Source organism: Ceratotherium simum, chromosome 34, assembly GCF_057802395.1.
Source record: "Ceratotherium simum simum isolate JZ-2026a chromosome 34, ASM5780239v1, whole genome shotgun sequence".
NCBI classification, from domain to species: Eukaryota; Metazoa; Chordata; class Mammalia; order Perissodactyla; family Rhinocerotidae; genus Ceratotherium; species Ceratotherium simum.
In genome coordinates, this window is record NC_141933.1 from 29,711,165 (window position 1) to 29,736,738 (window position 25,574).

General features: G+C 39.9%; 1 protein-coding gene across 2 annotated transcripts; it reads left to right on the top strand.

The window, feature by feature from the left end:
* Window positions 1-2,758: 2,758 nt before the first annotated feature.
* Window positions 2,759-25,061, top strand: TRAF6 (TNF receptor associated factor 6). Of its 2 annotated transcripts, none has more exons than XM_014792496.2 (7): window positions 2,759-2,922; window positions 7,665-7,982; window positions 11,724-11,874; window positions 13,413-13,571; window positions 14,972-15,043; window positions 17,004-17,081; window positions 18,426-25,061. In XM_014792496.2, exons 2-7 carry the CDS (start codon window positions 7,687-7,689, stop codon window positions 19,293-19,295), a joined length of 1,626 nt encoding a protein of 541 aa, XP_014647982.1. In that variant the 5' UTR covers window positions 2,759-2,922; window positions 7,665-7,686; the 3' UTR covers window positions 19,296-25,061. The 2 variants fall into 2 exon arrangements, with proteins under 2 accessions (XP_014647982.1, XP_004436930.1); XM_004436873.3 differs by having other exon boundaries at window positions 2,783-2,972.
* Window positions 25,062-25,574: the final 513 nt, after the last annotated feature.

Sequence of the window (25,574 nt, forward strand, 5' to 3'; positions counted from 1 at the left end):
AATATTTCTTACTGAATCTGTCCTTGTTCTCCAAGAAATTTTCCCTTAGCAGCTATGAATTCTTGAATTGGTTCCTTTGGAACCCTGGAGACAACCTCACCTAGGAAGTCACATTCTGTCATTTTCACAGTATCCTATTGGTTACACTCCACTCATTGTGAAAGGGGACCACACAGGGCATACATACCATCTTCAAGGCTGACTGCCACATACACATATGGCTGTTCAATAAATATGTTTTGAACTAATGAGTTGTGTTTTAATTTTATAATTTAACTCTTAGAGAGCCATCTTATTTCTAAATGTTTGGAGAAAAGTCTCTCACTCTCCTAACCCCCTCTGGGGCAGCCTATGAGGTGTATCCTATTTCATTTTTTCAAATAGAATGTGAAACAGCAATCCAGGAATATATGGTGATGATATATTCGCACAGTTTGACTTACTTATATAAGGACAACTGGGCAAAATATTTTAAATTACCAGCATTTCAGAAAACCTAGGCACTGTGGTTGCTGTACATATCAGGTAACTCTACTAACCAGAATATTCAGTTCCTTCCATCTGTATGGGACTTCCTAGTTTGCAAAGTATTTTCACATATACGATCTCATTTGAACTTGTAACGACTCTGAAAAGAAGACAGGGTGGATTTTATTCCAACTTTATAGATGAGGACTCCTGACCAGTCCCAATTTTAATAAGAGGCAGAGCCAGGAGAAAAACTTCATTTTTCCAATTCCTAGTCCAGTAAGGGTATGAACCATCAGAAAAGACTTCAAGGAGGAACTGCGCATAGGATAGGCTGGGTTATGCTGCAGAAAAGACAACCCCATCTCAATGGCTTAACACAACAGAGATTGTCTCCTGCTCATGTAAGTCCAGTGCAGGTGGGTTGACTTTCCAAGACAACCACCCTCTATACAGCAGTTCAGTGATCCATCCTCTTATAGGTGCCCCATGATCTTCTTGGTTGCCACACAGGGAAGAGGATCTTGCAACGAAAATCAAGTGCTTTGGCCCAGAAATGACGTGCATCCCCTCCCCTCACAGCCTGTGGGCCAGCCATCTGGCCCTGCCTGACTGCACGGGGACAGGGAAGTGTGAGTTTCTTGTGTGCTCAGGGCATGGGTGAGCACTAAAAACTCTCACCATATATAAGATAGTGAAGAAGAAATAGGGCTTGTAGAAGTGGGAGAAGGCTCCTCGAGGACACTTATGAAAATGGTGTCAAGAAACACACGCAGAACACCTAGCCTATTTGAAAGCCCAGTGTCGGGTTCTCTCACATACATTTTTATTAGTTGATCCTGACAACAGCCCAGAAGGTAGACATTAGCCCCTTTTTTATGGTTTAGGGAACTGAAGCTCATGGAAGTTACATAACTTGCCCCAGAGCATACTAATAAGTGGAGGGAAGTCTAAGTCCCTAGCTCTTCCTTTTCTCCATCTCTCACTTTCACTTAATGATCTATTTTCAATCCCATAAGGGATTTATTTTTATAAGGCCAAGTGGACCACTGGGGATGGATACACAGGGGCTGGAAATTCTACTGGCAACGTTTCATTTCTTGAGCTGGATGGTGAACACATAGATGTGTGTGTATAAATCTTTATACTTTTTGTGTCTTAAATATTTCAAAATACATTTAAAAAAAGAAAGGAAGATAGAGTCTGAGAAGCAGTGACAGATTCTTATCTCAAAAACATAAGAATTTTCTATGAATATTGGCAGCCAGAAAGTGGGACATATAGTATTAACATTTATTGAACACATACTATGTCCTAGACAGTTTTAAATAATTTATTTACATGTACTAACTTATCTCCTATCTCACCCTTTCAATAACCCTACGAGGTAGGTACTATTATTATCCCCATTTTAATATGAGATGAAAAACCTGAAGAAAGTCAGATTAAGTAAATTATCTAAAGTCATATAATTTATAAAGAGGGAAAAACTAGATTTGAATGAAGCACTCTGGTTTCAAGATAGATACACATAAAAACCACCACCCTATAATACCTTTCCTAAGAGGTGAACAATGAGTCAATGAGTAATTTGCAGAGGTAGGTGAAAATCTTTCGTGTATCTCCTGCAAAATGCCTGTTACATTCCTTAGCAGTTTGCATCCAGTTAAACAGGGAATTCAAAATAGCTTTCTCATGACATTGACAGAAAAAGGGATGGTGTAGTTGGCAGCAGTTTCAAAGAAATGTTTAATATACGGGCTTGACTCCCTAGGAGTGGTTGAGGGGAAGGACCAGCTGATATTAGAGGGTTCTACCTATCATGGAAACTTCCTTGGCAAGGAGGGTAGAGTTGGGGAGGGATTTAGGAATTCCCGAAGATAAGTGATCTAGCCCAGCTGGGGTTTTCTCCTGCTTGGATAGGGAAGCTATAAAAACACCGTTTGGGATTACTGCTAAGGCTGCTCATCAGATCACAGTCACTCTGGGACAGATCTTCTCGTCGCCACGGTTCTTATCTCAGCACACACACGCACACACTCCAGTTCAGGACTGCGGTGCAAAGAATTCCCAGGTGGGATGCCCACCGGAGCGGGAGAGAAGCCCAGCCAGAGCACTCTGGATTGACAGCAGGACCTGCCCGCGCCTGCGCCGTAGCCCGCGCGCCGGTGGAGGACCGCCGCCAGGGGGCGCCCAGGCGCTGCGCGGCCGCTCCGTCTCCTCCTCCGCTCGCTCCACGCCCCTCGCTCCCCGGGCGAGCAGAGAAGGCGGAAGTGGGGCGGCCGCGGCGGGGCTCGGGCTCCGGGCGGCCCGGGGACGGGGCGGCGGCGGCCTTGGGGCCGGGATTGGCGTCCAGGCCGCCTCGGCTCGGAGGGCGGTGCCCGTCGTCTCCCCGCGCCTTGGCTGAGCGCAGTCGTGCGCCGGGTGGAGTCGGCGGCCCAGCGGACGAGAGCGGTGAGTCTCCTTCGGACGTCTCCCGGCGGCCGCGGCCTCTCTCCCTGCAGGTGGGGACGGCGCCCCCTGTCCCCTCTCTTCCCGCGGGTTGGGTGGGGACGCCGCCCCCTGTCCCCTCTCCTCCCACGGGTTGGGTGGGGACGCCGCCCCCGGTTCCCTCTCTTCCCACAGGTGGGGACGCCGCCCCCCGACCCCTTGCCTCTGCTCCCCGGCCCGAGGGGACTTCTCCCCGCTCCCTCCGTTCCCCGGCGGGGTCCCGAGCCAGCTCCCCCCGCCTTGCCTCCCTGCACCCCGCGCATTCCCTTCCCAGAAAAGGAAATCGCCTCCTCGATTTTCCCGTCGCTTGGAGCTTGAAAAAAAATCCTTTCTAAGTTCCCACCGCCTCCCTCTGTCACTGTCATGGGAGAGCTATTTTTGGGTTCCCTGTTGAACTCGATAGAGGTCCCAGGCAGCGAGCTTAAAAAAAAAAGGTTCAGATGACACGAATGTTTCCTCCCCCGCCCCTGCACTCGGCAGTTGTAGCGATTGTTCCAGACGCTGGGTTGATAAAGCTGTTCCTAGTATTTGGCTTTAGGGGAACTCCAGCTGAGAGTTAGGACTGTCTTGAATGTGAACAGAAAGCACCTAAAGTGGGAGCAGCCTGAACCTATAGCGTTTGCGTGCTGTCTGTTGTTTCTCGGGAGAGTAAGTTATTGAATGTCTTGCTCCACAGGCACAGAAAGGAGAAAAACTTGTAAAATCTGAGTGTGGCCTTGTGAACCTGGCCCCTGGCGTTGTGTCCCTTCCCCTGTGATTACTAGGGAAGGTGGAAGGGACTTTTCTGGTTTGGAGGCTGAGGGTGGGGTGAGGACAGTGTGGCCTCTTCCGTGACTCAGGAAGGAATGTGCTTCAGGCGCTTGTTGCCCACGCCAGGGTCAGTTTTCAACCTGCAGGCCCGGTGTGCATCACAGTACTTCACAATCGTAACTTTGTCTTTGGATGAATTTGGATATGTGATGAATTTGGATATGTGATGCTGATAAATTTTTGGCCACTGGATTTTGAAAGAAGTTGTTCAAATCCTTGCCTCCTGGAGGAGAACAAATATTGCCTGGGAAGGGGACTGCCCCTCCAGTTTGTATTCAGAATTGACCGGAACAGTTGACTGTTGTGCAGCACTTCTTCGCTGGTGCAGCACGTTTGCAGGTCTTTGCATTTCAGGAATAGATTTTAAGGAGTTGGTAAATAATTCCTTGTCTAAAGCTAGTAGCAAATTAAAGGTAACTCCTGAGTATTTTGTTTTACTTTATATGAGTTGTATATTTAGCCACGAATGAATTTCTGTTGGCTTAAAATTCACCAAGACATAACTTGTTGATTTCTTTAGCTTGGAACATTTCTCTCATTAGCATATGTTGATCTTAGAGGGACAAACTTTTATGCATCACCCTATTCCCCCTTCCCCAAGACACATAACAGTATACTGTTTGGATTATAGTTGTATACCCAGTAACTAAGAGGTGGATTTAAGCCATGGGTTATGACACAGCCATTTTCAATATTTATTGTGGTCAAAATAAGTTGGCAGCGGCTACATCCCACAATATTTAATTAAGGTAGTGCTTACTATACTAGAGTCACAACTGTGAAAAGAGAATTGTAGTCATGAAGTTCTTAACCTACAAGGTAAGGAACGGTTTGAACTTTGTAAGATCCCTTCTATGAATTCATAGAGAAAGCCACATAAATTCTGAATGTTAGAGTAGAAAAGAAAAGAAGTTATAAGAAATCTTTATTTTACAGGTAAGAATATATATTAACTTTATTTTAGCTTGCGTAAAGCCAAGCTGACTTTTGTAGCGTCGCATGAAATGGATACCTGTGACACCATCTGAGGTTCAAAAGAATCCTAATAGAGCGTACTATTTTCTGTATGGGTGCCAGATCATCTTCTGTTCACTTCTATAGGTGAAGCACTTTTTGTTCTTCTCTTAATGGTAATTAGAATAGCTGTAATTTTTCCTTATAGTTAGGAAAGTGATTTTCGCTTAAGTCATCAAGTCATCAACAGTCCCTAAAAGTAAAAGGAAAAATGTTTTAACTTGCCAAAAAGAAAGAGTCAACATAAAAATACTGAATCGCACTCAAAATACTGTTTTAGCTTAATTTTCCCTTTGCGGTATAGTTACATGGGACCATATACTGTAGACAGAGAGTGACTGTCTGAAAAAGTTTCTTTGGAGGATGTAAAGCTTCTGTATTACTTCTTAAAACATGAAAAGTAATGTGAAAATGGAAGACATCTAGGTTTTTAAGATTGCTCACTGTCATGTTTTACACTGCATTCCTGCAGTGGAATTCCTTTTAAGGCATTGTGACTGATCAGACAGGTTTTCTTAGTAACACATTTACTATAAAAGATCTCTTTAATTCTCAAGATCTTCATGTCTTTGGAACTGGGCTGCAAGACGGCAGTATAGAGACTATCCAATAAATTGCATTTTAAATGGACATTTGGGTAGGAAAAGTAGACTAGTAACTTTTGCTTTTGTGGCTACCACTTTGTTATATGCTGTACAACAAAATAACAGATATTAATTTATCAAAAGTGATTTTACTTTAAAAAAATAAAATGGGTAAAGATTCAAGAGAGAAAGATACCTAGAGTTGTCAAGGGTATATAAAATGGACTCTCTCATACTTAACTTTGCCCGTGGGAATTAGAAAGCCTTTGATACATATTGGATAACTAGCATTATCTATCAGAAACCTTAAAAAGTTACATACCCTTTGACCTAACAATTCTACTTCTAGGAAATTTATCTAAGGAAGTAATTGGACGCAAAAATGTGTATGGGAAGAAAAATAACAAAAGGCTGTAAACCCTAGTGTAGCATAACAGTGTCATCTCAGATTTGGAGAGTGTACCGAGGCCCCATCCCCCATCTTGGAGTGCAGGTATAATGTCCAGTTCTGCTGTTGGCCACTGTCTTGCCATCCCTTCCTTCCTCTCAGCCTGTACGGAGTCTTCCCTGGGGATCCACATTAGCTAAAACAAGGCTTTGGGAGCTGTTTTTATCTTTTCAGAAATACTGTTTCAAAACTAAAAAAGTAAAACAAAATGCTGGTTTTTCCTTACTGATTCTTTTAAATTTTATCCATCCAGCATAATAATGCTGGACAGCTCATGTTTAATAGAAGCTGTGGTCAGCACCTTAGTCTAGTAATAAAACTAAAGGGAAAGAAATTTTAAATGCAGCTTCATAGACAAATTGGTCAGAACACAAAGAGACAAGCAGTACAAAGTACATAGGCTATGGAGACGGGTAGACTTGGGTTGTGATCCCAACTCTGTTACTTATTAGTTGGGTAATCTGGGCAAGTTGCTTAACCTTTTTAAGCTCCATGGTTTCCACTTTGATAAAGGGGGACAATAAAATCATTAAATAAAATTACTAGATAGAGCTGCGCATAGTAATAACTCACTCTTACTTCCAGGCACAGTTCTAAGTGCTTTGCACACAACACATTTAATCCTCTCAGTAGTTCTGAGGTGGTTTTGTTGTTATCTGCATTTACAGACGAGGAAATTGAAGCACAGAAAGGTTATATAACTTGCACAGGTCATACCCCAAGTAATGGAGAAAAGAGTTGAACCCAGATCTTTCGATTCCAGCGCCTAAGCTCTTCACTACTTCACGGTACTGCCTCTCCAGCCAGAACAGTGCCTCATCCTTGGAAGAAAACAGTGTCTGTAGTGGTAAAAAGACAGAGGATTACTGTCCTAACCCACTGTCTGCCATGGTGACCACTAGGATTTTTATATAAAAATGAGACAGGCAGGGGGATAATTGTCTACCATATTGACTAGAGGCTTACATTCTGTTTCTAGAACTACATCTGGCACATATTAGGAATTTTCCTCAGGTGTAATTATCTACAACAGAGACCTGGTTACATGGGCTGTGAGTTGCTGGTAGAAGTTAGCTTCTCGCTCGTAAATAACATAATGACTTACAATTTGAAGGCTTCCCACCTACCCGTGAAAGCAGTAGTTTTCCATAGGCAAACGAAACCTCACTTGTTTTTCCGGTCATTAGTAATGAAGCATAGTCACTTGACTTGGCTAAAGGTAGAAGGACATACAAATAAACTTTATCAATTCCATTCTTTCTATGTAGGAGACATCCCCACACTGAACATTTGGAAGTACTTATAGAATTTTAGATCTAGAAGAGGAAACCAAGATCCAAATGGTTAAATTGCCCCAAATCTCACATCTCATAGTTGCACGTGGTCCTCTGAGCCCTTGTGTGTTGCTCTTCCCTGCACTGCCTGCTGGCGGCACTATCCAGGATACTTGAAGGAACTGCAGCAGCGTAATTAAGTTCTTAAGCAGATGCTTAATGAACACCTGTAATGTGAAAGATCTTGTGTTAAGTACTGAGGATATGAAAATTAAATTCTTGACTTCAGTCACAGGAAACAGACATTTAAACAGATACTTATGATATAGCTAAGTATTACAATTGAGGTACTTTTCTTCTTTTAACCTTTTATTTTATCTTTCTACTGGATCATGAACTCCTTAACTTATAAAATAGTAGTCATGAAACAAAGCTCAAAAAACTGGAAGTTTTCTGAAGATAATATTAACACAGCTAGTGTATGTCAACTAAAAGGTGACTTGCATTGATAAGCTGTGATACCTGTGTGCGTGTGTGTTTATTATGTTAAGGCAATGTTTCTTGCTGTTCCTACAGAGCAGTTGATAAACACGTTACTATGAGTCTGCTACACTGTGAAAACAGCTGTGGATCCAGCCAGTCTGAAAGTGACTGCTGTGCGGCTATGGCCAGCTCCTGTTGCGCTGCAGCAAAAGATGACAGTGTGAGCGGGACTGCCAGCACGGGGCATCTCTCCAGCTCTTTCATGGAAGAGATCCAGGGGTACGATGTGGAGTTTGACCCACCCCTGGAAAGCAAGTATGAGTGCCCCATCTGCTTGATGGCATTACGGGAAGCAGTGCAAACACCATGTGGCCATAGGTTCTGCAAAGCCTGCATCATCAAGTCAATAAGGTACGAGAGCATAAGAAAGAACCATGTCCTGTAATGGAACGAAGTACAGAGAGCATTATTGTGGAGAACACAGGGCATCCCGAGTCTTATACATAAAAACTACTTGGGGAGAAAGGACATTGGAAGAAAATTGAGAAATTTATGTTCTTATCCCAGTTCCTACAGTGGCATGAAAGATAATTTCTATCTCCTCCCTCTTCTGAGTCTCAGATATATAAATAAGTAAATAAGTAGCTACTTTTACTTAACGCAGTTCTCTTGCTGTTGCAGACTAGAGTGTGTCTCTATGCTTTAAGAAAATAATCTAAAATAAATGTACCTTAAATGATGATGCTACTAAAATACGATAATCTCAACCATACAAAGAATGGTGATCTAAGTGATCAGTTATTCTGATTTTTAGCCATGTTAAATTCTGTTACGTGATGTCTATGGACAACTGTAAAATAACCCGCATTTTTAAAGAAAGTATTAATTGATGGTTCTACCTTCATAATATATCCAAAATTCAGTCCCTCCTCACTGCCTCCACTGCTACCACCCTGATGTGAATCACCCTTAGCTCTCCCACAGGCCTCCCTGTTTCTGCCCTTGCCTTCTTCCAGGCTGTTCTCATAGAGCAGTGGAGTGAGCCTGGTAAAATAAGTAAGACGTGTCGTCTCTGCTCAGAGCACCGCAGCAGGTCATGTGGGAGTAGCAGCCAGAGTCCTTGTAAGGCCCTGTATGTTAGGTCCATAAGCTGTTTTCTGACCTCCTCTCTACAACTCTCCTTCCTCCACTGATTCACTCTGCTGTTCCTTGAGCATGTCAAGCATGCTTCTGCCTTGGGGAGTTGGCTGTTCTCTCTGCTTGGAACACTCTTACTTCAGCTAACTGCTTAGCTGACACCCTTTCCTCCCTCCACTGCGGCTCAGATCTCACCTCATAGCTACCCCGGCCACCCTCTTTACACCACAGCCTGCCTCCCCTACCTCCTGCCACGCTCCAGTCTCCCTTACCTACCTTTCTTGTTTTCTTTAGCACTTTTCACCTTCACAAGTTCCGGATAACTTGTGTGTTTATTGTCTGCTTGCCCAACTGGAAATAAGCTTGAGAGCAGGGGTTGAGATCTGTTTTATTTCTTGATGTTTCCTAAGTGCCAGGAACAGTCCTGACGCACAGTAGGTGCTCAGTAAATTATGGTTGCTTTAACTGAATGAAGGAAGGTGTGGAATTTCCACAAATGATTCAAATTCATCTCCTAAGAAATAGATACATTTTACTGGAATTCAGAAGTAGATGGGAATATTTTTAGGTGACTGAGGAGTTCTGTACAGAAAAAAAATTGGAAGAAGTGGGGAGATTTTATGTTCTTCAGTAAATAAGCATCTAGTTATATTGGTGAAATCATTTTTAAGTAGATTAGGCTGGCTATTTACTAGTCTTTTAAATTTCTCTTTAACTTTTATATTCACGTTTTTCCTTTCTTTTTTTTTCTTTTGGCATCCTTGTGTCTAGTTTTAGTATCAGGATAATGCTGGCCTCGTAAAATGAGTTTGGAGTTATTCCTTCCTCTTCTGTTTTCTGGAAGAGTTTGAGAAGGATTGTATTAATTCTTTAAATGTTTGGTGGAATTTGCCAGTGAAGATGCCTCGTCCTGGATATTTGTTTGTTGAGGTTTTTGATTACTGATTCACTCTCCTTACTAACTGGTCTGTTCACATTTGCTTCATGATTCAGTCTTGGTAGGTCGTATGTTTCTAGGAATTTGTCCATTTCTTCTAGGTTGTCAAATTTGTTGGCATATAATTGTTCATAGTAGCATCTTATGATCCTTTGTATTTCTGTGGTATCAATTGTAATATCTCCTCTTTCATTTCTGATTTTGAGTCCTCTCTCTCCTTGTGAGTCTAGCTAAACTTTTCTGTAAAATTTGCATTTAGGGTAACCACATCCATGCTTGGGACTTGGCTTAATTTAAATTACAAGGGAGCATATGTCTTGTTTCCATTTTTCAGAAAAACGTGTTACCCAGTGTTGAACTGGCAAGATCGATTTAGGGTAGGTTTTCTCAACCTGTTCACTATTGGTGTTTTGAGCCAGATAATTCTTTGTTGTGGGAGAATGTCCTGCATGTTATAGGATGATTTAACAGCATCCCTGGATGCTGTAATATCCCCCCTTCCCCAATTGTGAGACCCAGAGTGTCTCCAGACATTGCCAAATGTTCCAGGGGAAAAATTGCCCCGGTTGAGACCACTGGTTTAGGGTATACATAAGAGCACTGTTAAAGGCTCAACTTTCTTCCTGTTTATAATGATTTTGATTTACATTGTATTTCAGTAAAAATAGTACCATATTATGGATGGTTGATTTTCCTGTAGGTAGAGATGTACAGTATTTTCCCAAGTGTCACTGATTCCCAGGAAGAGAGCTAATCTTTAGCAGTTTTTTAATTGCAAGATATTCATGAAAGTAGCGGGACAGTGGCCTGGAAAGGAAGTAAAACCCACAAAGGAAGTCTGAGGCTTTTTTTTTTTTCCCTATCTCCCTCTAAGCTAGAAATGATCACTTAATTTAACACTAAATGTTCTTAAAGGAACAGCTCTGAAATTTCTCATCTGTTATAGTCATTCAGAGAATCAAAATGCATCTCAATCCAATTCCATTTTCTTTTGGAGTCATTGCTAATGCTGTGGATAATGGTTTCCAGTGTACTTTGTGAGGTTCTTTTTATTTTCTTTTAGACATCCATCACCTAGGTTTTGAGTATATATTTCAATACATTTGTTTATGGCTTTCTGTGCTTCTCAGAAAATATTTGACAGTGTAATAATAACATTATGCAGTCTGAGAGAGGTCCCATAAAGATTGATTATGTCTCTCATCTTTATTAGTTCTAAGGCATTTGATGGCAGATCTCATTTTTCAGCACTTTTTACCTACGGCAGCGATAACATCGTTGGTTTACAAGTAAGAGGTGCGCAGTAATGTTCAAGTGATTATTAGTGCTCCTGTAGCCGACCTGACCTGCCACATTTTGTGAGTGAAGATTGAGACGTCCCCAAAATTAAAGGAGAATGACAGACACCCCAGCTTCCTGGGGATGATTTTTCCTGTCATAAGGTGGGATAAACCACTGGGAAGCAGGACATAGAGCTCCTCTAACTCCCTACTACAGTTGCACACTAGACATAAAATTAAAAGGAAACCTTCTGTTGCCCATGAGCCAGAGTGTTATAATGACTGTTCAGAGTAAACCCTAAAATGTGGCCTTGTAGGGGAACTGCTAATTGGTTTAATTTTTCCTTATGACTGAGCATTACGCCGTAGACTTGTTATTAATGTTATGAGCAGCATATTTAGTTCCATCTCACTAGTATGTTGTATAGCTGCTGACAGAACAGAGGCCTGCCCAACTGCCCAAGTTCCCATCCTTAACTTTCACTTCATTTTATGCCAATCAAAATACGATTCTATTCAATTCATTTTGCAGTTGGAATCTATCCCATGATCTAAAATCCCGTAGTTTTTTATAGGTAACTAGTATGGTGCTAGTTGTATTCATTTCGTAAAAGAACAGTTCATAAACTGTCTATTAAAAGGACAGGTTATTTTGGTGATATTATGCCATATAATGTGTTAAATTATTTTCTATAGGAAATAATAAATGGAGAATTTATATGTGGTGAATTGAAGTTGTTTGTATTTTCTAATGTGAATGTTTAAATCTACTAAATGTGTGTATCTTATTTGTTCTAGGGATGCAGGTCACAAATGTCCAGTTGACAATGAAATACTGCTGGAAAATCAGTTATTTCCTGACAATTTTGCAAAGCGAGAGATTCTTTCTCTGATGGTGAAGTGTCCAAATGGAGGTTGTTTGCACAAGATGGAACTGAGGCATCTTGAGGTATCAAAGTTGTTTTCTAGCTGCAAGCATATATGCGAGGCAGCACCTGAGAATAGGGACTTTGCTGTGTCCATCTGTGTTTTGCTGGTACTTAGCATATAATAATTGATTAGTAAATGCTTGCTGAATTAATACCAACCCTTTCATTATTGAATATAAATATATAGTAATCCCCCCCTTATCTGCGGTTTCACTTTCCACAGTTTCAGTTACCTGCAGTCAGCTGTGGTCCAAAAATATTAAATGGAAAATGCCGGAAATAAGCAGTTCATAAGTTTTAAATTGCGTGCTGTTCTCAATAGCATGATGAAATTTTGGGCCATCCTGCGCGGGGTGTGAATCATCCCTTTGCCCAGCATGTCCACGCTGTATATGCTTACCTGCCTGTTAGTCACTTAGTAGCCATCTGGGTTATCAAATCGACTGTTGCGGTATCACAGTGCTTGTGCTTAAGTCACCCTTATTTTCCTTAATGATGGCCCCAAAGCTCAAGAGTAGTGATGCTGGCAGTTCAGATGTGCCAGGAAGCCTTAAAGTGCTTCCTTTAAGTGAAAAGGTGAGAGTTCTCAACTTAATATGAAAAGGAAAAAAAAATCGTATGCTGAGGTTGCTAAAATCTATAGTAACTTTTATTACAATATGTTGTTACAATTTGTTCTATTTTATTATTAGTTATTGTTGTTAATCTTCTACTGTGCCTAATTTATAAAGTATGTATAGGAAGAAACATAGTATATATAGTGTTCATCCCTGGTTTCAGGCATCCACTGGGGGTCTTGGAACTTATCCCCTGCAGATAAGGGGGGCTATTGTAAGTAGAAACCAGAAATTTCTTATTCCATTCTACTCTGGCTTTGTCCCAGTGATAATAAAAAAGAAATCAGTATTCTTCTACAAGTTTTTTGGGTGAACATTATCTGCAGTAAAACTGAAGAGCATTTTAAATACAAGTGTCCCATTTTAATCCCATAGCTTCATTTCTCTCATTTTGAAATAAGCAACAAGTCCCATGTAGCCATCATACTTTTTCTTTGTTTTTCTAAATTGTGCATTGTATTATGAACTAAATAGAGTCCTCCTATAGCTTGAGATTAACTGAAGCAATCAGATAAAATAATTTGCTTTTAAATTAAATCAATTCTTAGGTTGGTGGTTTTACAAGAAATTAAATATTGTCTATGTTCTATTTGAAATTAAATGTTTAAAACATATTTGCAACTTATCCCCTTAGTTCCTTTTGAAGGAGTGGCCCTTTTGACAGTACAAAATTGATATTCAGAAAATCTAACTTCTTTCCAACTCTCCTCCTTAATTGGATACATGAACTTGAAAATTCAGTCTTCATGTAAACTTGCAATTCACAACCATTATCTGAAAAAATTCATTAAGGCCTTCATATTGTGGTTCTGTGGTATGTACTAGAAAAGTAGTTTCAGTAGCCAATTTCATAAAAGAAAACAGTATATGCTTAGAATAGATTATATTGAGATTTTTTAAGGATTGGCGAATACTAATTGATTATTTTTTCCTTATTATAGGATCATCAAGCACATTGTGAGTTTGCTCTTATGAATTGTCCCCAATGCCAACGTCCCTTCCAAAAATGCCAACTTAATATTCACATTCTCAAGGAGTGTCCGAGGAGACAGGTTTCTTGTGTAAACTGTGCTGTATCGATGGCATTTGAAGATAAAGAGGCATGTACTAACTTGGATTTGTTAATTCCACTACTAAAAAAGTGTTTTTTTAATGTACATTTGAGGGGTTAGCGGTAGATGAGGATGTTAGTCCAATTCTGAGTCTGTATTATCAATTGCAGAAAGATTGATTTTTTAAAAAAAAAGTTCAATAAACCATTTTAGTAACTAGTGTAGGGTTTATATTTGCATGTCTTGCTTAGAAAACATTGTTTATACTCCTTGCCACTGTAGTAGATCTGCAGGTAACAAAAGCTACAGGAAAGACATGCTGATCTGCTTTCCTATGTGATGTTTTAATGACCAGTCTTGGATGAGAGACAAACAAGTAGAATGAATGATTACTGCATAAGACTTACACTTTTCTCTTTGAAACAGAGAATGAGTTGTTGAAACTTTTATGGAGAATAAATTAAATCACACAAAATGTATTCCTTTGGTGATTATTCATAGAGCTATACACATACAATGAATACACTTTTCTGTACTTATGTTATACTTCAATTAAAACGTTTATCTTTAAAAATAAATGTTGTGGCACCTGATGGCATCATGTTGATAGAGCAGTTTTTCCGTTCAGAATCTGAGATGTAGAGAGGTTAAGTAATTTTATATTAATATTGTCAGTGGCAAAGCTAGCACTGAGATCCTAGTCCTAGGTTTGTCCTATGTCCTCTTTACTAAAATAACCTGCATGTAATTTTTCTTTTATAGTTAAGACACTTCCTTAAATTTTATTTCTCATAAATTCATCTTGATAATTTTCCCTACTTTCTTATGAGATCAAGCATATTATACTCATTAAGTTGATGAAACATTCAAAAAAAGTCAACTAACTTGCTAAAAATGGAGAGGAGTCTGAGGCATAATTAGAGCAAATTGACATCTTCCTAAACCTCAGTAAATTAAATGGACTTAACCTGGAAGGTCTGTTACTTCTTAAATTCCTTGTATTCTAGAAAACAAGGCTCGCCCTTCCGGGGCCTGTGAGAACCTGAGCACCAAGCTTCCTGCCCTAACAATGCTTCTGTTCTCTAACCCTCCTGATAGGAGTGTTCATGAAATCATCCTGATGCTGCTGGGAATTTTTGGAAGAGTTCCTTTGGAGAATATAGTGTTGGTAAATGATGTCCAAACTAGTCACAGATGCTCTGCCTCAGGTTAAAAGAAGTGATTTAAAAGATTCTCTTTTGTGTGCGACCATATTCTTTTAAAGAGCTGGAAGGAGAGATGAATCTCATTATTATACTGGGAAAGGGAGAGAAAATAACCTTTTTGTTTTACACACATCGATGTCCTTAATTTGTTCACAGTGAAAAAAATATTTTTTATAAAAATAGGTTGTTTTTACTTTTTCCTATTTTCTCATGCTTTTCTTATATTTTTCTAATAAAATTTAGATCCATGACCAGAACTGTCCTTTGGCTAATGTCATCTGTGAATACTGCAATACCGTGCTCATCAGAGAACAGGTATCATGATTCCGTTTCATAAATTAATATTTCCATAAATTAATGAGTTAGGTTTTTAATTGAAAATTTAAATCAGTAAGCCAAAATGAATACAGGTTGAAGAAGTATTAGAACTCTGAAAATTTTTCATATAAATTAATATAATAAATACTTTAATAAGAAAAAAATAGCCCTCTCTGAGTACTTAAAATTTGTAAGTCATTAACATAATATCCATGTTTATGTATATTCATTAAAGTTCCAAACAAAACCGGGTAATTTTAAGATAAAAATAATCAAAAATCCCCATTTAAAGAAAAAAAAACTTTAAGAAATAGGTATTTACACACTGTGAAATAAGGTTCTTAGGTATCCAGAGACCAGGTGAAAGAGAGAGAATAATGAAATCAAAGAAAGTAAGTCTGTTCAGTAGCAGGACATTATTTGTAGCCACAGCCCCTGGGATGTATTGGGAGATTTTAAGATTTCCGGGATCTGTAGCCCCTCTGTTTGGTTGTCCTTAGACCACTGGTGGAGCACCATCAGAAGTAGGAGTTATAATAGAAAACTTACATTTTTATTATTAATAGAGAAAGGAAAATTCCATCTGATTGCTATCTTCTGACATTTGGGGAGTTTACCCACAAAATGTGAATATTAGTCACTAAATATTTATATACCCGTGAAATCTGCAAACCCAGAGATCATAAATTGATTACCTTACTAAGTAGAAGCAAGCAAAACCTGTCATTCGACTAAACTTTTCCATTTGTCTGTTAACAGAGTCCTTTAGTTTTTTTTCCAACAAAGCTTTAATTTGAAGGTGTTAAACTTCTTTTTGCTTATGAAGTCTCACCTCCCTGGTTTTCCTTTTTGCTCTATTTTGATATTTAAAGGAAACCATGCAGCACATCTAAAACCCAGCAAACATAAAACTTAATGTAGGAAAAAACCCTAGGTTTTGACCCTGGATGTGCCACTGACTTGCCCATTGATCTCTGGCGAGAAAGTTGACATTCTAGATCGGGGATCAGCAAACCAGCCTGCCAGCCAAACCTGGCCTGTTTTTGTAAATAAGTTTTATTGGAACACAGCCATGCCCATGTATTTATGTGTTGTACGTGGCTGGTTTTGTACCACAAGGGTTGAGTTAGTACTTGGGACAGAGACCATAGGGCCTACAAAGCTGAAAATATTTACTATCTGACCCTTTACAAAAAATTTTGCTGATCAATCTTCTGGAGTATGTGAAACGAAGGGTTGGAGTAAATGGTCTCTAAGTCATTTCTGCTTAAAATATAACTATAATCAAATTAAATTTCTAAAGAGAATTTAGTACCACTTTCAAAGAATACGATTCTGTGTAATGGATCTTACCTTAAAGAATGTGCTTTAGAGTCCCCAAATCAAAGGCTGAGACTTTCTTTAGAACTTGTAATAATGTGCTTAAAATACCTGCTAACATCTGAGCCAAAACATTGTAGCCAAAACATGCCCAGGTTAACAAAAAGTGAGACGATTTATGAAAGGCAGTCATGAGGGAAGTACTGAATGCAGGCTGTGGCTTTAATGTATGCAATGGACTGTCCCTGTTAAATGGCCTTGACCCCAGTGAGCGTCTTGGTTGAGTTTGCAGTTGTGGTTGACATCAGAAAGTGCTTTTTCTTTACAGTGGCAGTAGAGGGTGCCAGTTCCCAGCAATAGGAACAAATTTATTTTCTTGAATTCTGAGTGATTTGGGGGGATGGTATGCAATGTTGGTATTTCCTCTCTCTGTGACTTTTAGAAGTAAATAGTACTTTAATCTTTGTGAGCTACACGGTTTCTGTTGCACCTACTCTGCCACTGTGACGCAGAAGCAGCCATAGACAGTACATGATTTTATTTAGATGAAATGTAAATCTTCATTTCAATTGTGATCTCATCAAACTAGAATATGATATTCAGAGAATCATTTTTCAACTTTTATTTTGGTTTTCAGATGCCTAATCACTATGATCTAGACTGCCCTACAGCCCCAATTCCATGCACATTCAGTACTTTCGGTTGCCATGAAAAGGTAAGGTGTTTTTTTTTTTCTTTCAATTCTTAAATGTAGATCAAGAAAATTCAGTCATATATTGTAGTGGAGAATACCAGTGGGAATGGAGATGGTTGACACGCATCGTATATGTGGTTTTAAGCTCTGAAGAGAAATTGGGACTCAGAATATGGATTTGCGTAAGTAGTTTGTGATGATAATGGAAGGTGTGATTGAGATCATATAGAGAAGTGTGTACAGGAAAGAGAAGTAGACCACGAAAGGAGCCATGAATGAACAGTCTTAGAAATTAATGAAACAAGCAAGAAGAAAGTATTGTTATGATCTCCAAAATTAGTTTCAAGACTAGGGATCAGTTGTGTGAAATGTCTGAGATAGATCATTATTTATGATTAGTCGTTCTTTCTGGAGAGTGAGGTTACACTTTTGCTTTTCCATTATGCTTTTTTAATCTGACTTTTTTTATAATACGCATGCATTTAATAATTTAATAAATAAAATGAACAAATAGTATATAGTATGAGTACATTTTGTGAGAAAATTCTCTATTGTTTGTATGCTTAGAAGAAAAAGACTTGAAGGAAATGTATCAAAATGTTAATGGTAGTTAGCTGAGATAATAGGTAACATTTTCTTTTTGATCATCTATACTTTCTATTTTTCTCTAATGTACATGAATTACGCTTACAGTAAAAATTGTTATATCATGAATATTTTTTTCATATAATAATTAGAATGTTCCCGATGACCTTAGAAGAGTATAAGACAGGAAAGATTCCATTTTCCAATAGATTTGTAAAATGAGGAATTGGGAACAGTGCAGGTGGACTACTCTTAGTTATAAAAGGAAGAGGGAGAAAATGGTATTAGCTAGAGGGAGAGACAGATCAGTAGAGAGGTTTGCCTCTTTTTTTAATGAGAAAGACTTTAATAATTATATACTGAGGGGCAGAGTTGGGGGGTGGAGAGAATGTTTGAAGAGAAAGGGGATAACTGAGCAGAAGCTCTGAGGTGCTGAAAAGGGTGGGTGCCAGTCAGAGCCCGGTGCAGCATTAATGTTGGACAGGAGGAAAGTCATCTCTGAGTCAGAAGAGAAGGATGGGTGTAGATACTTTTATAGGTGGGAGGGAGATTTATCTGCGTGAAAGCTGAGAGAGTATTCTGCAGATAGCCTCAGTTTTTCAGTAAATTATGAGGCAAGATCATCTCATTGGATTGAGAATCTGATGAAGACAAAGCAGGTTGTAGGGGATTGAGGGAAGTGGTAACGTTACTTAAAAACCTTTTATGTGACTTGGCTAGGTCCCTTTCCTAGGCCTCACAGTATCTATTCCCAACCTGAGGCTTGTTCGTGATTTTTAGATGCAGAGGAATCACTTGGCCCGCCACCTGCAAGAGAATACCCAGTCGCACATGAGAATGTTGGCCCAGGCCGTTCAGAGTTTAAGCCTTGCTGTAGCTCCCGTACCTCAACGCGATATGCTTCCATATGAATCTCCCTCTCTTCCCCGGGTTTCCTCTGGGTGTCACCCAGAGGTCCAGAATTTCCAAGAAACCATTCAACAGTTAGAGGGTCGCCTTGTAAGACAAGACCATCAAATCCGGGAGCTGACTGCAAAAATGGAAACTCAGAGCAATTATGTAAGTGAGCTCAAACGAACTATTCGAACCCTTGAGGACAAAGTTGCTGAAATAGAAGCACAGCAATGCAATGGGATTTACATCTGGAAGATTGGCAACTTTGGCATGCACTTGAAATCTCAAGAAGAGGAGAAACCAGTTGTCATTCATAGCCCTGGATTCTACACAGGCAAACCTGGCTACAAACTTTGCATGCGCCTGCACCTCCAGTTACCAACCGCTCAGCGCTGTGCAAACTATATATCCCTCTTTGTCCACACGATGCAAGGAGAGTATGACAGCCACCTCCCTTGGCCCTTCCAGGGTACAATACGCCTTACAATTCTTGATCAATCTGAAGCACCTGTAAGACAGAACCATGAAGAGATAATGGATGCCAAACCAGAGCTGCTTGCCTTCCAGAGACCCACAATCCCACGGAACCCAAAAGGTTTTGGCTATGTGACTTTTATGCACCTAGAAGCCCTAAGACAAAGAACCTTCATTAAGGATGATACTTTATTAGTACGCTGTGAGGTCTCTACCCGCTTCGACATGGGTAGTCTTCGGAGGGAAGGTTTTCAGCCACGAAGTACTGATACAGGGGTATAGCATCCCCTCATTTGTTTAAAAACAAAAATCCATCTGGAGAAAACTGCCTTTCCTTGCCCTGTTCTCAATAATAATATGCACACAGTGAAAGCAGTGGGAGAGATGTAATACCCACCCGTGAATGTGGTTAGAGAGGTTACTTCCCACTTCTTCCTGTTACAGATATCTGAAGCAGTTTTTTCTTGGGAATATACATGCATTTTCAAACTTGTTGCAACTGAAGTGCCTGTGGCATATTGCAGCAGCTGTTTGTTGATTCGTATACCTCTTTGTTGTACTTTCAGGGGCTTTTGCTCAAGTGTGTTTTAATGTCAAAAAGCCCAGAGTTGGAATAGTAAAGCTCAAACCTTTTAACAATAATGGACGTTCAGACTTCAGCTTATGTGATAGTATTACCTGTAATGTGTTAAATTTGAGAATCACTACTGCCCCCTGCTGGTGCCAGCAAGAAGAGTTATTACTCTAGAGTTGAGTTCTCATTTTATTTGACCTCCTGTAGATTTCAGAGGATTTGAACCTTAATCCGTGAAAAGCTTAAGTTCTCATTTACCCCTTTTTTTCCCCCCAGTGTGTTTACTAAACATATTCAGGGACTAGTTTAAACCCTAAATATAACCTTACTTATTTAGTGTGAACATGTTGTCTGTTGAATAATTCTTTATAAGTGTTTCATTCTACCTTACATATTTCTTTGAGGCTACAAAGTAGCATCTTCATCAGAGTTGAGAATGCTGAGAACCAGATGGCTACCAACTGCTCATGTTATGCTGTAAATCCCTTTTTGTCTGTTCAATGCAGAGTGAATTCCACAGCCCTGCCTATGTTCCCTGTTGCTTAATGGTTGTAGGACAAGGAGATGCACACACATAATCACTAACATAAAAGTTAAAAATGATTCAGTCAACCAATATAGCATCTCATTGGTGGTGACAAAGGCTATTTGAGCCAGAAATTTTCAGCTCTTGAATAGCCTCTGGTGTTTAGTTCAATTAAATAGAAAAAAATTGATTTCCTAAAAGCAGAATTTTTTAATACTTGGGAAATCATTGGCCATGCTTGAGAGGCACCAAACTAGGTTGGAAGTCATGTGATCATATTGGGACTTGCTTGAATAGATTGCTTTAGTCCAACAATTCATACCTGAGGAGGATCATGTGGAATGTATTGAAGTGGCCAAATGTTCATAATAGGGAGAGGATTTTTGTGTCACTATATATCCATTGAGGGTCTGTAGATAATAAATATTATGGTGAAATCGAAGGGAGTTTCTCAGGGAGTCCCACAACTAGTATAGGCTCTTATAAAGAATCTAAGAGGACCCATGCACCATGCTGTTTACACAAGATTGTTTGAAGTTGTCTAGACATGAGGGATGGGGCTTTATCTCCAGAGAGGCCAGATCAGCCCCCTGACCAGCATTTAAGAGCAGCCTTCATTTGAAGAGGAGGCCAGCAGACTTAGCCTGTGGAGAAGAATGGTTTCGGTTCCAGGCAGATTCAGCAAGTGTCACTTTGAGCTTTCCCCTTACTTTTCTCTCTACCCTCCACCCCACCCCACGTTTAGGCTCCTGCTCTGGTGGGTTTGTCACCCAGAGATCCGCGCCCCGGCGCCACCGTCAGGACCACCTGCTCATCAGCAATCTTTGTCCCTTGGCTACTGTGCCTTCCAGGCAGCTCCGGTGGATCGTGGCAGCACCACCCTCGAGGTGGGAACCCTGCACCGCTGTTGCTCCTGTGATTGTTGTTCAGTGAACAAATATTTGTCAGCTCCATTTAAAAAGCAAATGGTAGTTATTTTCTTCTTGTTGCATAGAAAAAGCCTGAAGGAAATATACTAAACTATTTTTGATGACTTATTTTCTTCTTTGTGCTCTTTTATATGTTGTACATTTTCTACTATAAACGTGTACTTTTATCAGAGAAATTAAATGTTGCCACAAAACATTCAACCCCACCAAAAAAGGAAATGATATTTAAAAGCTTTCTGGTCAAATGTCTATTAAAAGCATGGCCATGCATTAGGTATTGAGGTGAGTCATTTCCTGCTTTGGTTGTGTTATTTTTTTCTATTAACTCAGGAGTCCTAATCCAAACAAAAGCAGTGTTTTGCCTAACTTCAGCTTCCCTGAGCTGCAGGTTTCCCATCTGTAAAAGAAGGAGGGGAATAGATGTTTCTCAGGTCCACTCCGACCATAAAATTCTGTTTTAAGAATTAAGTTCTAACCAGCAGAATGTTGATAATACTTAGAAAAAGATTTTGCCAGGAGAAAATTGCTTTAACTTATTTTTTGTTGACAATACTGTACTTCAATTTAGTGTCCATCAACTGGGTCTCATCTTAATTTTAATAAGCAATTTTTTTAACCCCCAATATTTGTCATTTTGTAGTAAACCAGCCACTTATTTTATGCTGGTCATTCATTGTGACTATAGAATAAAAGTAATGGTCAAACTGTCATTCCAAATAGAAACTTTTGTTAAGACTTCAACTCAGAACCAAGTCTTACCTGGAAAGCTGGTCTCTTCCTTATATTTTGCAAATCTCCTGCCCCACTCTGAAACATGCAAGTTGCACCCAGTTGGCCTACAGGTATTTGGGCCATGTATTTATATTTTATTAACCTTTTAACATATTTATCTTTTGACATCATTCTTGGACATTGCTAACTTAAAAATAAAGTCTCCTCTTTTCCCAAAGATGTCCAACCCAGTGCTGGATGGAACTGGCTGCAAGTCATACATTTTGCTGTTGGAAAACCAGTCAGAGTGTCAATTTCTAATTTGATAGTTTTTTTACCGTCTTCTGGCTGTTGGGGCAATGACATTTTCTGGCTATACTACAACATGATTCATCTTTTATTTGGGGAATCAAAATAGAATAGAAAAAGTGAAATAGAATGAAAGGTGAGTTTTTCCCCTAATGATATAGAGATGTTGGATGATCTCTAGCAATTAGTTTTGTGCAGATATAAAGTTGTCCTCTATTACTGTTTTTATATCAGTATGTCTTAGATAAACTAAGAGCATGTTTATGAATTATGCATGCAGTTAGAGTACGTTCTTAAAGAGGAGCAGTGGCTTGTCATTCCTTTCTCCAGGGAATCCTCAAGTTTCTGGTGACCAGAAAACATTTTTAATTATTAGAGAGGTTTTCCTAATTTAAGACTTGGAAGTACTTTTCCTTTATTCAGTTACTGCCGCTCTTTTCTTGGCTTGCCTCAGTTAAATTCTACTCTTGTTTTATATGAAGTACCATTAGGAGTTTTTGTGATGCCTAGTTCCACAGAACCTAAGCAGTGTAGTGCCGTAAGGAAATGAAAAAGGGACAGTAAATAGTCATTTGTATTTTTCTTTTGAAATAACATTTTTTTAAATTTCCAGGTTCACCTGATAAGCTGTAGTCATTTCCACAGTTGTTGTGGTGTCTGTAGAATGGAGTTGGCACTTCCAAATTCCCAGTAACCAGAAAGATGATCTGATGAAATCAAATTAGATGGGTCTCTGCAGATCGTAACATTCCATTACTGCCTTCACTTTTAGTCAAAGACAAACACTTGCAAGAAGACTCCCAGTTGTTTCACTAAATGTCATCTAAGCTTTTAATATTTTAAAGCCTTTTCCTCCCCCAAAATTCAGGTAGTTGTTATAAAATATACTGAAAAATAATTCTAGATGGGGAAAACATTGTCTGGAGTGAGGAGATTGGTGCTCCTTTTTCTCTCAGGGTGCTTTCTCAGCAGGACACAGTCCCCTTTAGGACAGGAGGGAAGGGGGACGGACGCCCCTGCTCTCTCAAAGCCTGAGACTCTGAATGCAGGTGCAGTCCACTCCCAGAAAGGCACCGAGGCACAGCTGCGATGCTGCTCCTGAGCCATTTCCTCTGAAAGGCAGAGCCTCATCTCATTAGAGCGTCCTTGCCTCCACTGATTGCATTTATCCAGCATTCTCCCAGCTAGATTTCAGGGTAAAAGCTCACGTTTCAGTGGAGAGAAGGGAATGTGAATTCCTTGTTCCAAGAAGGAAATGCTGTCAGTGGTCCCAGAAGCCTGTTCTCTTCCACCCGTGGTCGGCAGAAGGTAAACAGCGTGACCGGACACTGTCTGCTACTGAAACCTAGCACAGTGCCTGGCACGCAGCGGACATTCACATGGCTAATAGTGAACACCTCGTGGAAATACTTGTTGAAGCTGGCCAATTTCTGGTAGCTTATATGTCACCTAAGTTTTAGGTGGTAAGGCATAGGTGTTACTTTCTGTGCTTTTTTTCCCCAACACTTTATTATGAAATTCTTCAAACACGCAGAAATGTTAAAACAATTGTACAGTGAACATCCACCACCTAGAATCTACAAATAACATTTTGTTACATTTGCCTTGTCACTTAATAGATGCTATTTTTCATGAGACTTCTTCAAGTTTGGTTTCTCTTTATAAATCTCACTGCTAAGGTAATTGAACAGTTTGCGTGGAGTCGTCTTAAACTCTTTGGGGAAACTTGTGACATTTGTGTGGTAGCTGGAATTGTAGTCCTCACTTGAAGCTAGTTTTAAACTTGTAAATCTGTTATGCTGAATTTTAACCTTATTTATTTTGCCTAAAGGGGTGTTTTTTATAATGGATTTATTTGAAAGTCAATCAGTTGTGCAGAATATTCTGTTATTTTCACACTTGATAAATTATCCAATTAATTTCTCTGGTGAGAATGTAATTTAGGGCCCGTTTTGCTTCTACAGGGTTCCAGGATTACGTTCCCGGAGGGCTGGTTTAATTTAGCACATAAACCACGAATTTAGGATCTAGGAGGCTCAGATTTCACTGCTGCTTGCCCATGGGCAAGCCAGGTCCCTGTCTTTGTGTCCGTTTATCTACCTGTAAGGGGGGAACTAGAATTTGAAATTTAGATATTGTTAAGTCATGGGTAACATTTTTTAACGCTTGGATCTATGAAGAAAGACACTTTATGAATCCAGGGAGGCTCGTATAATTCTGTACCTGTGCGAGCTATGGAATGAAATCTGACTTTTGAAAAAGTGGAGCACGTGCAGTGGTCAAAGTGTCTAATCCAAAAGCTGCTGCCGCTTGGAACTCACTGTAGCCACGGAGTCTGTGAGGGCTGTTCCGAATCCAGCTGGACTCTGAAAAGACCGTGCTGTGTGAGGAGTGAATGCAGAGATGGGAGGACGGAACCCATAGTCACAGACAGACTGAAAAGCACTGTTCAGTTTAAGAGCAGGTTGGGGGGCGCTTAGAGGAATTCTCCAGATTCACTGCAGCACATCCTCCACTGCTGCCCCCACCACCCCACGCACAACACGAGGAACAGGCCCTGCTCCCGCCGGCAGCTTAGCCTCGATGGTCCCTGTCAGGTTAAGACAATTGAATCGCAGGGCTGACGGAGGGATAAGCAGAGTCTGTACTCCATTTAGTAGATAAGTGTGACCTGTTCTTTCTAAACTCGGGTTATGAATATAGATTCACATTTATCTCACAAAGTCACTTGGAGTTTTTACTTTAGTTCATGTTGTAGTAGCGATTGCAAGGATATGACCAAAGCAGTGTTCCTTGGATGGCACCTTACTGAATATTAATTTAGAAGAACACGGATGCCGGACTGACCTGCCTGCCCCTCCCGCCTGTTGTTGATATTCTCTTAACAGCCTGTATATTGCACCAATGTCTTTACCAAAAAAGTACACAATTAAAATGAAATATATGTTAAAATGTAAGCGATATTCCAGGTGTTTTTTTAATAAAATAGACTGCTTTGATTTATCTTGGTTTTATTTTGGAGACGTTGTAACTCACTGTATTGGGAGGGAAGAACAATCCCAGGTGCTAGTTTTCACTTGAAATAAACAAAATTAATATCTTGCTCCTTCAGCAAATAGTAGATGGAGATTCATCCTAGTCTTTGGTTTAGGCTGTGTTTCTGCCTTGGGATCTCTAAGACTGCATTTTACAAAGCAAAATTAAACCCAAGGAGAGAGGAACTAAACAGGTAAATAGAAAGTGTGAAACCAGGTAACAGGTTGAACTTACTCCCCACAGGTAAATGAGAAGCCTCAGTTCTCCCAGTCCCACGGCTGTGGCTGTCCCTGCCTCTCCTGAGTTGGCAGACTCCCTGGACGAATTTTTAAGTGATGGCTGCCTCTATTGTGGGTCAATTAAAAGCATTTTTAGGAAGCTTTCTGGGTCAACCCCTGTCTCTTCTAAAAAAGACTCAATTTCCCTGTGTGGAATATAAACGCTGGTAAGACGTGTTAAGTGCTTTACAAAACTCC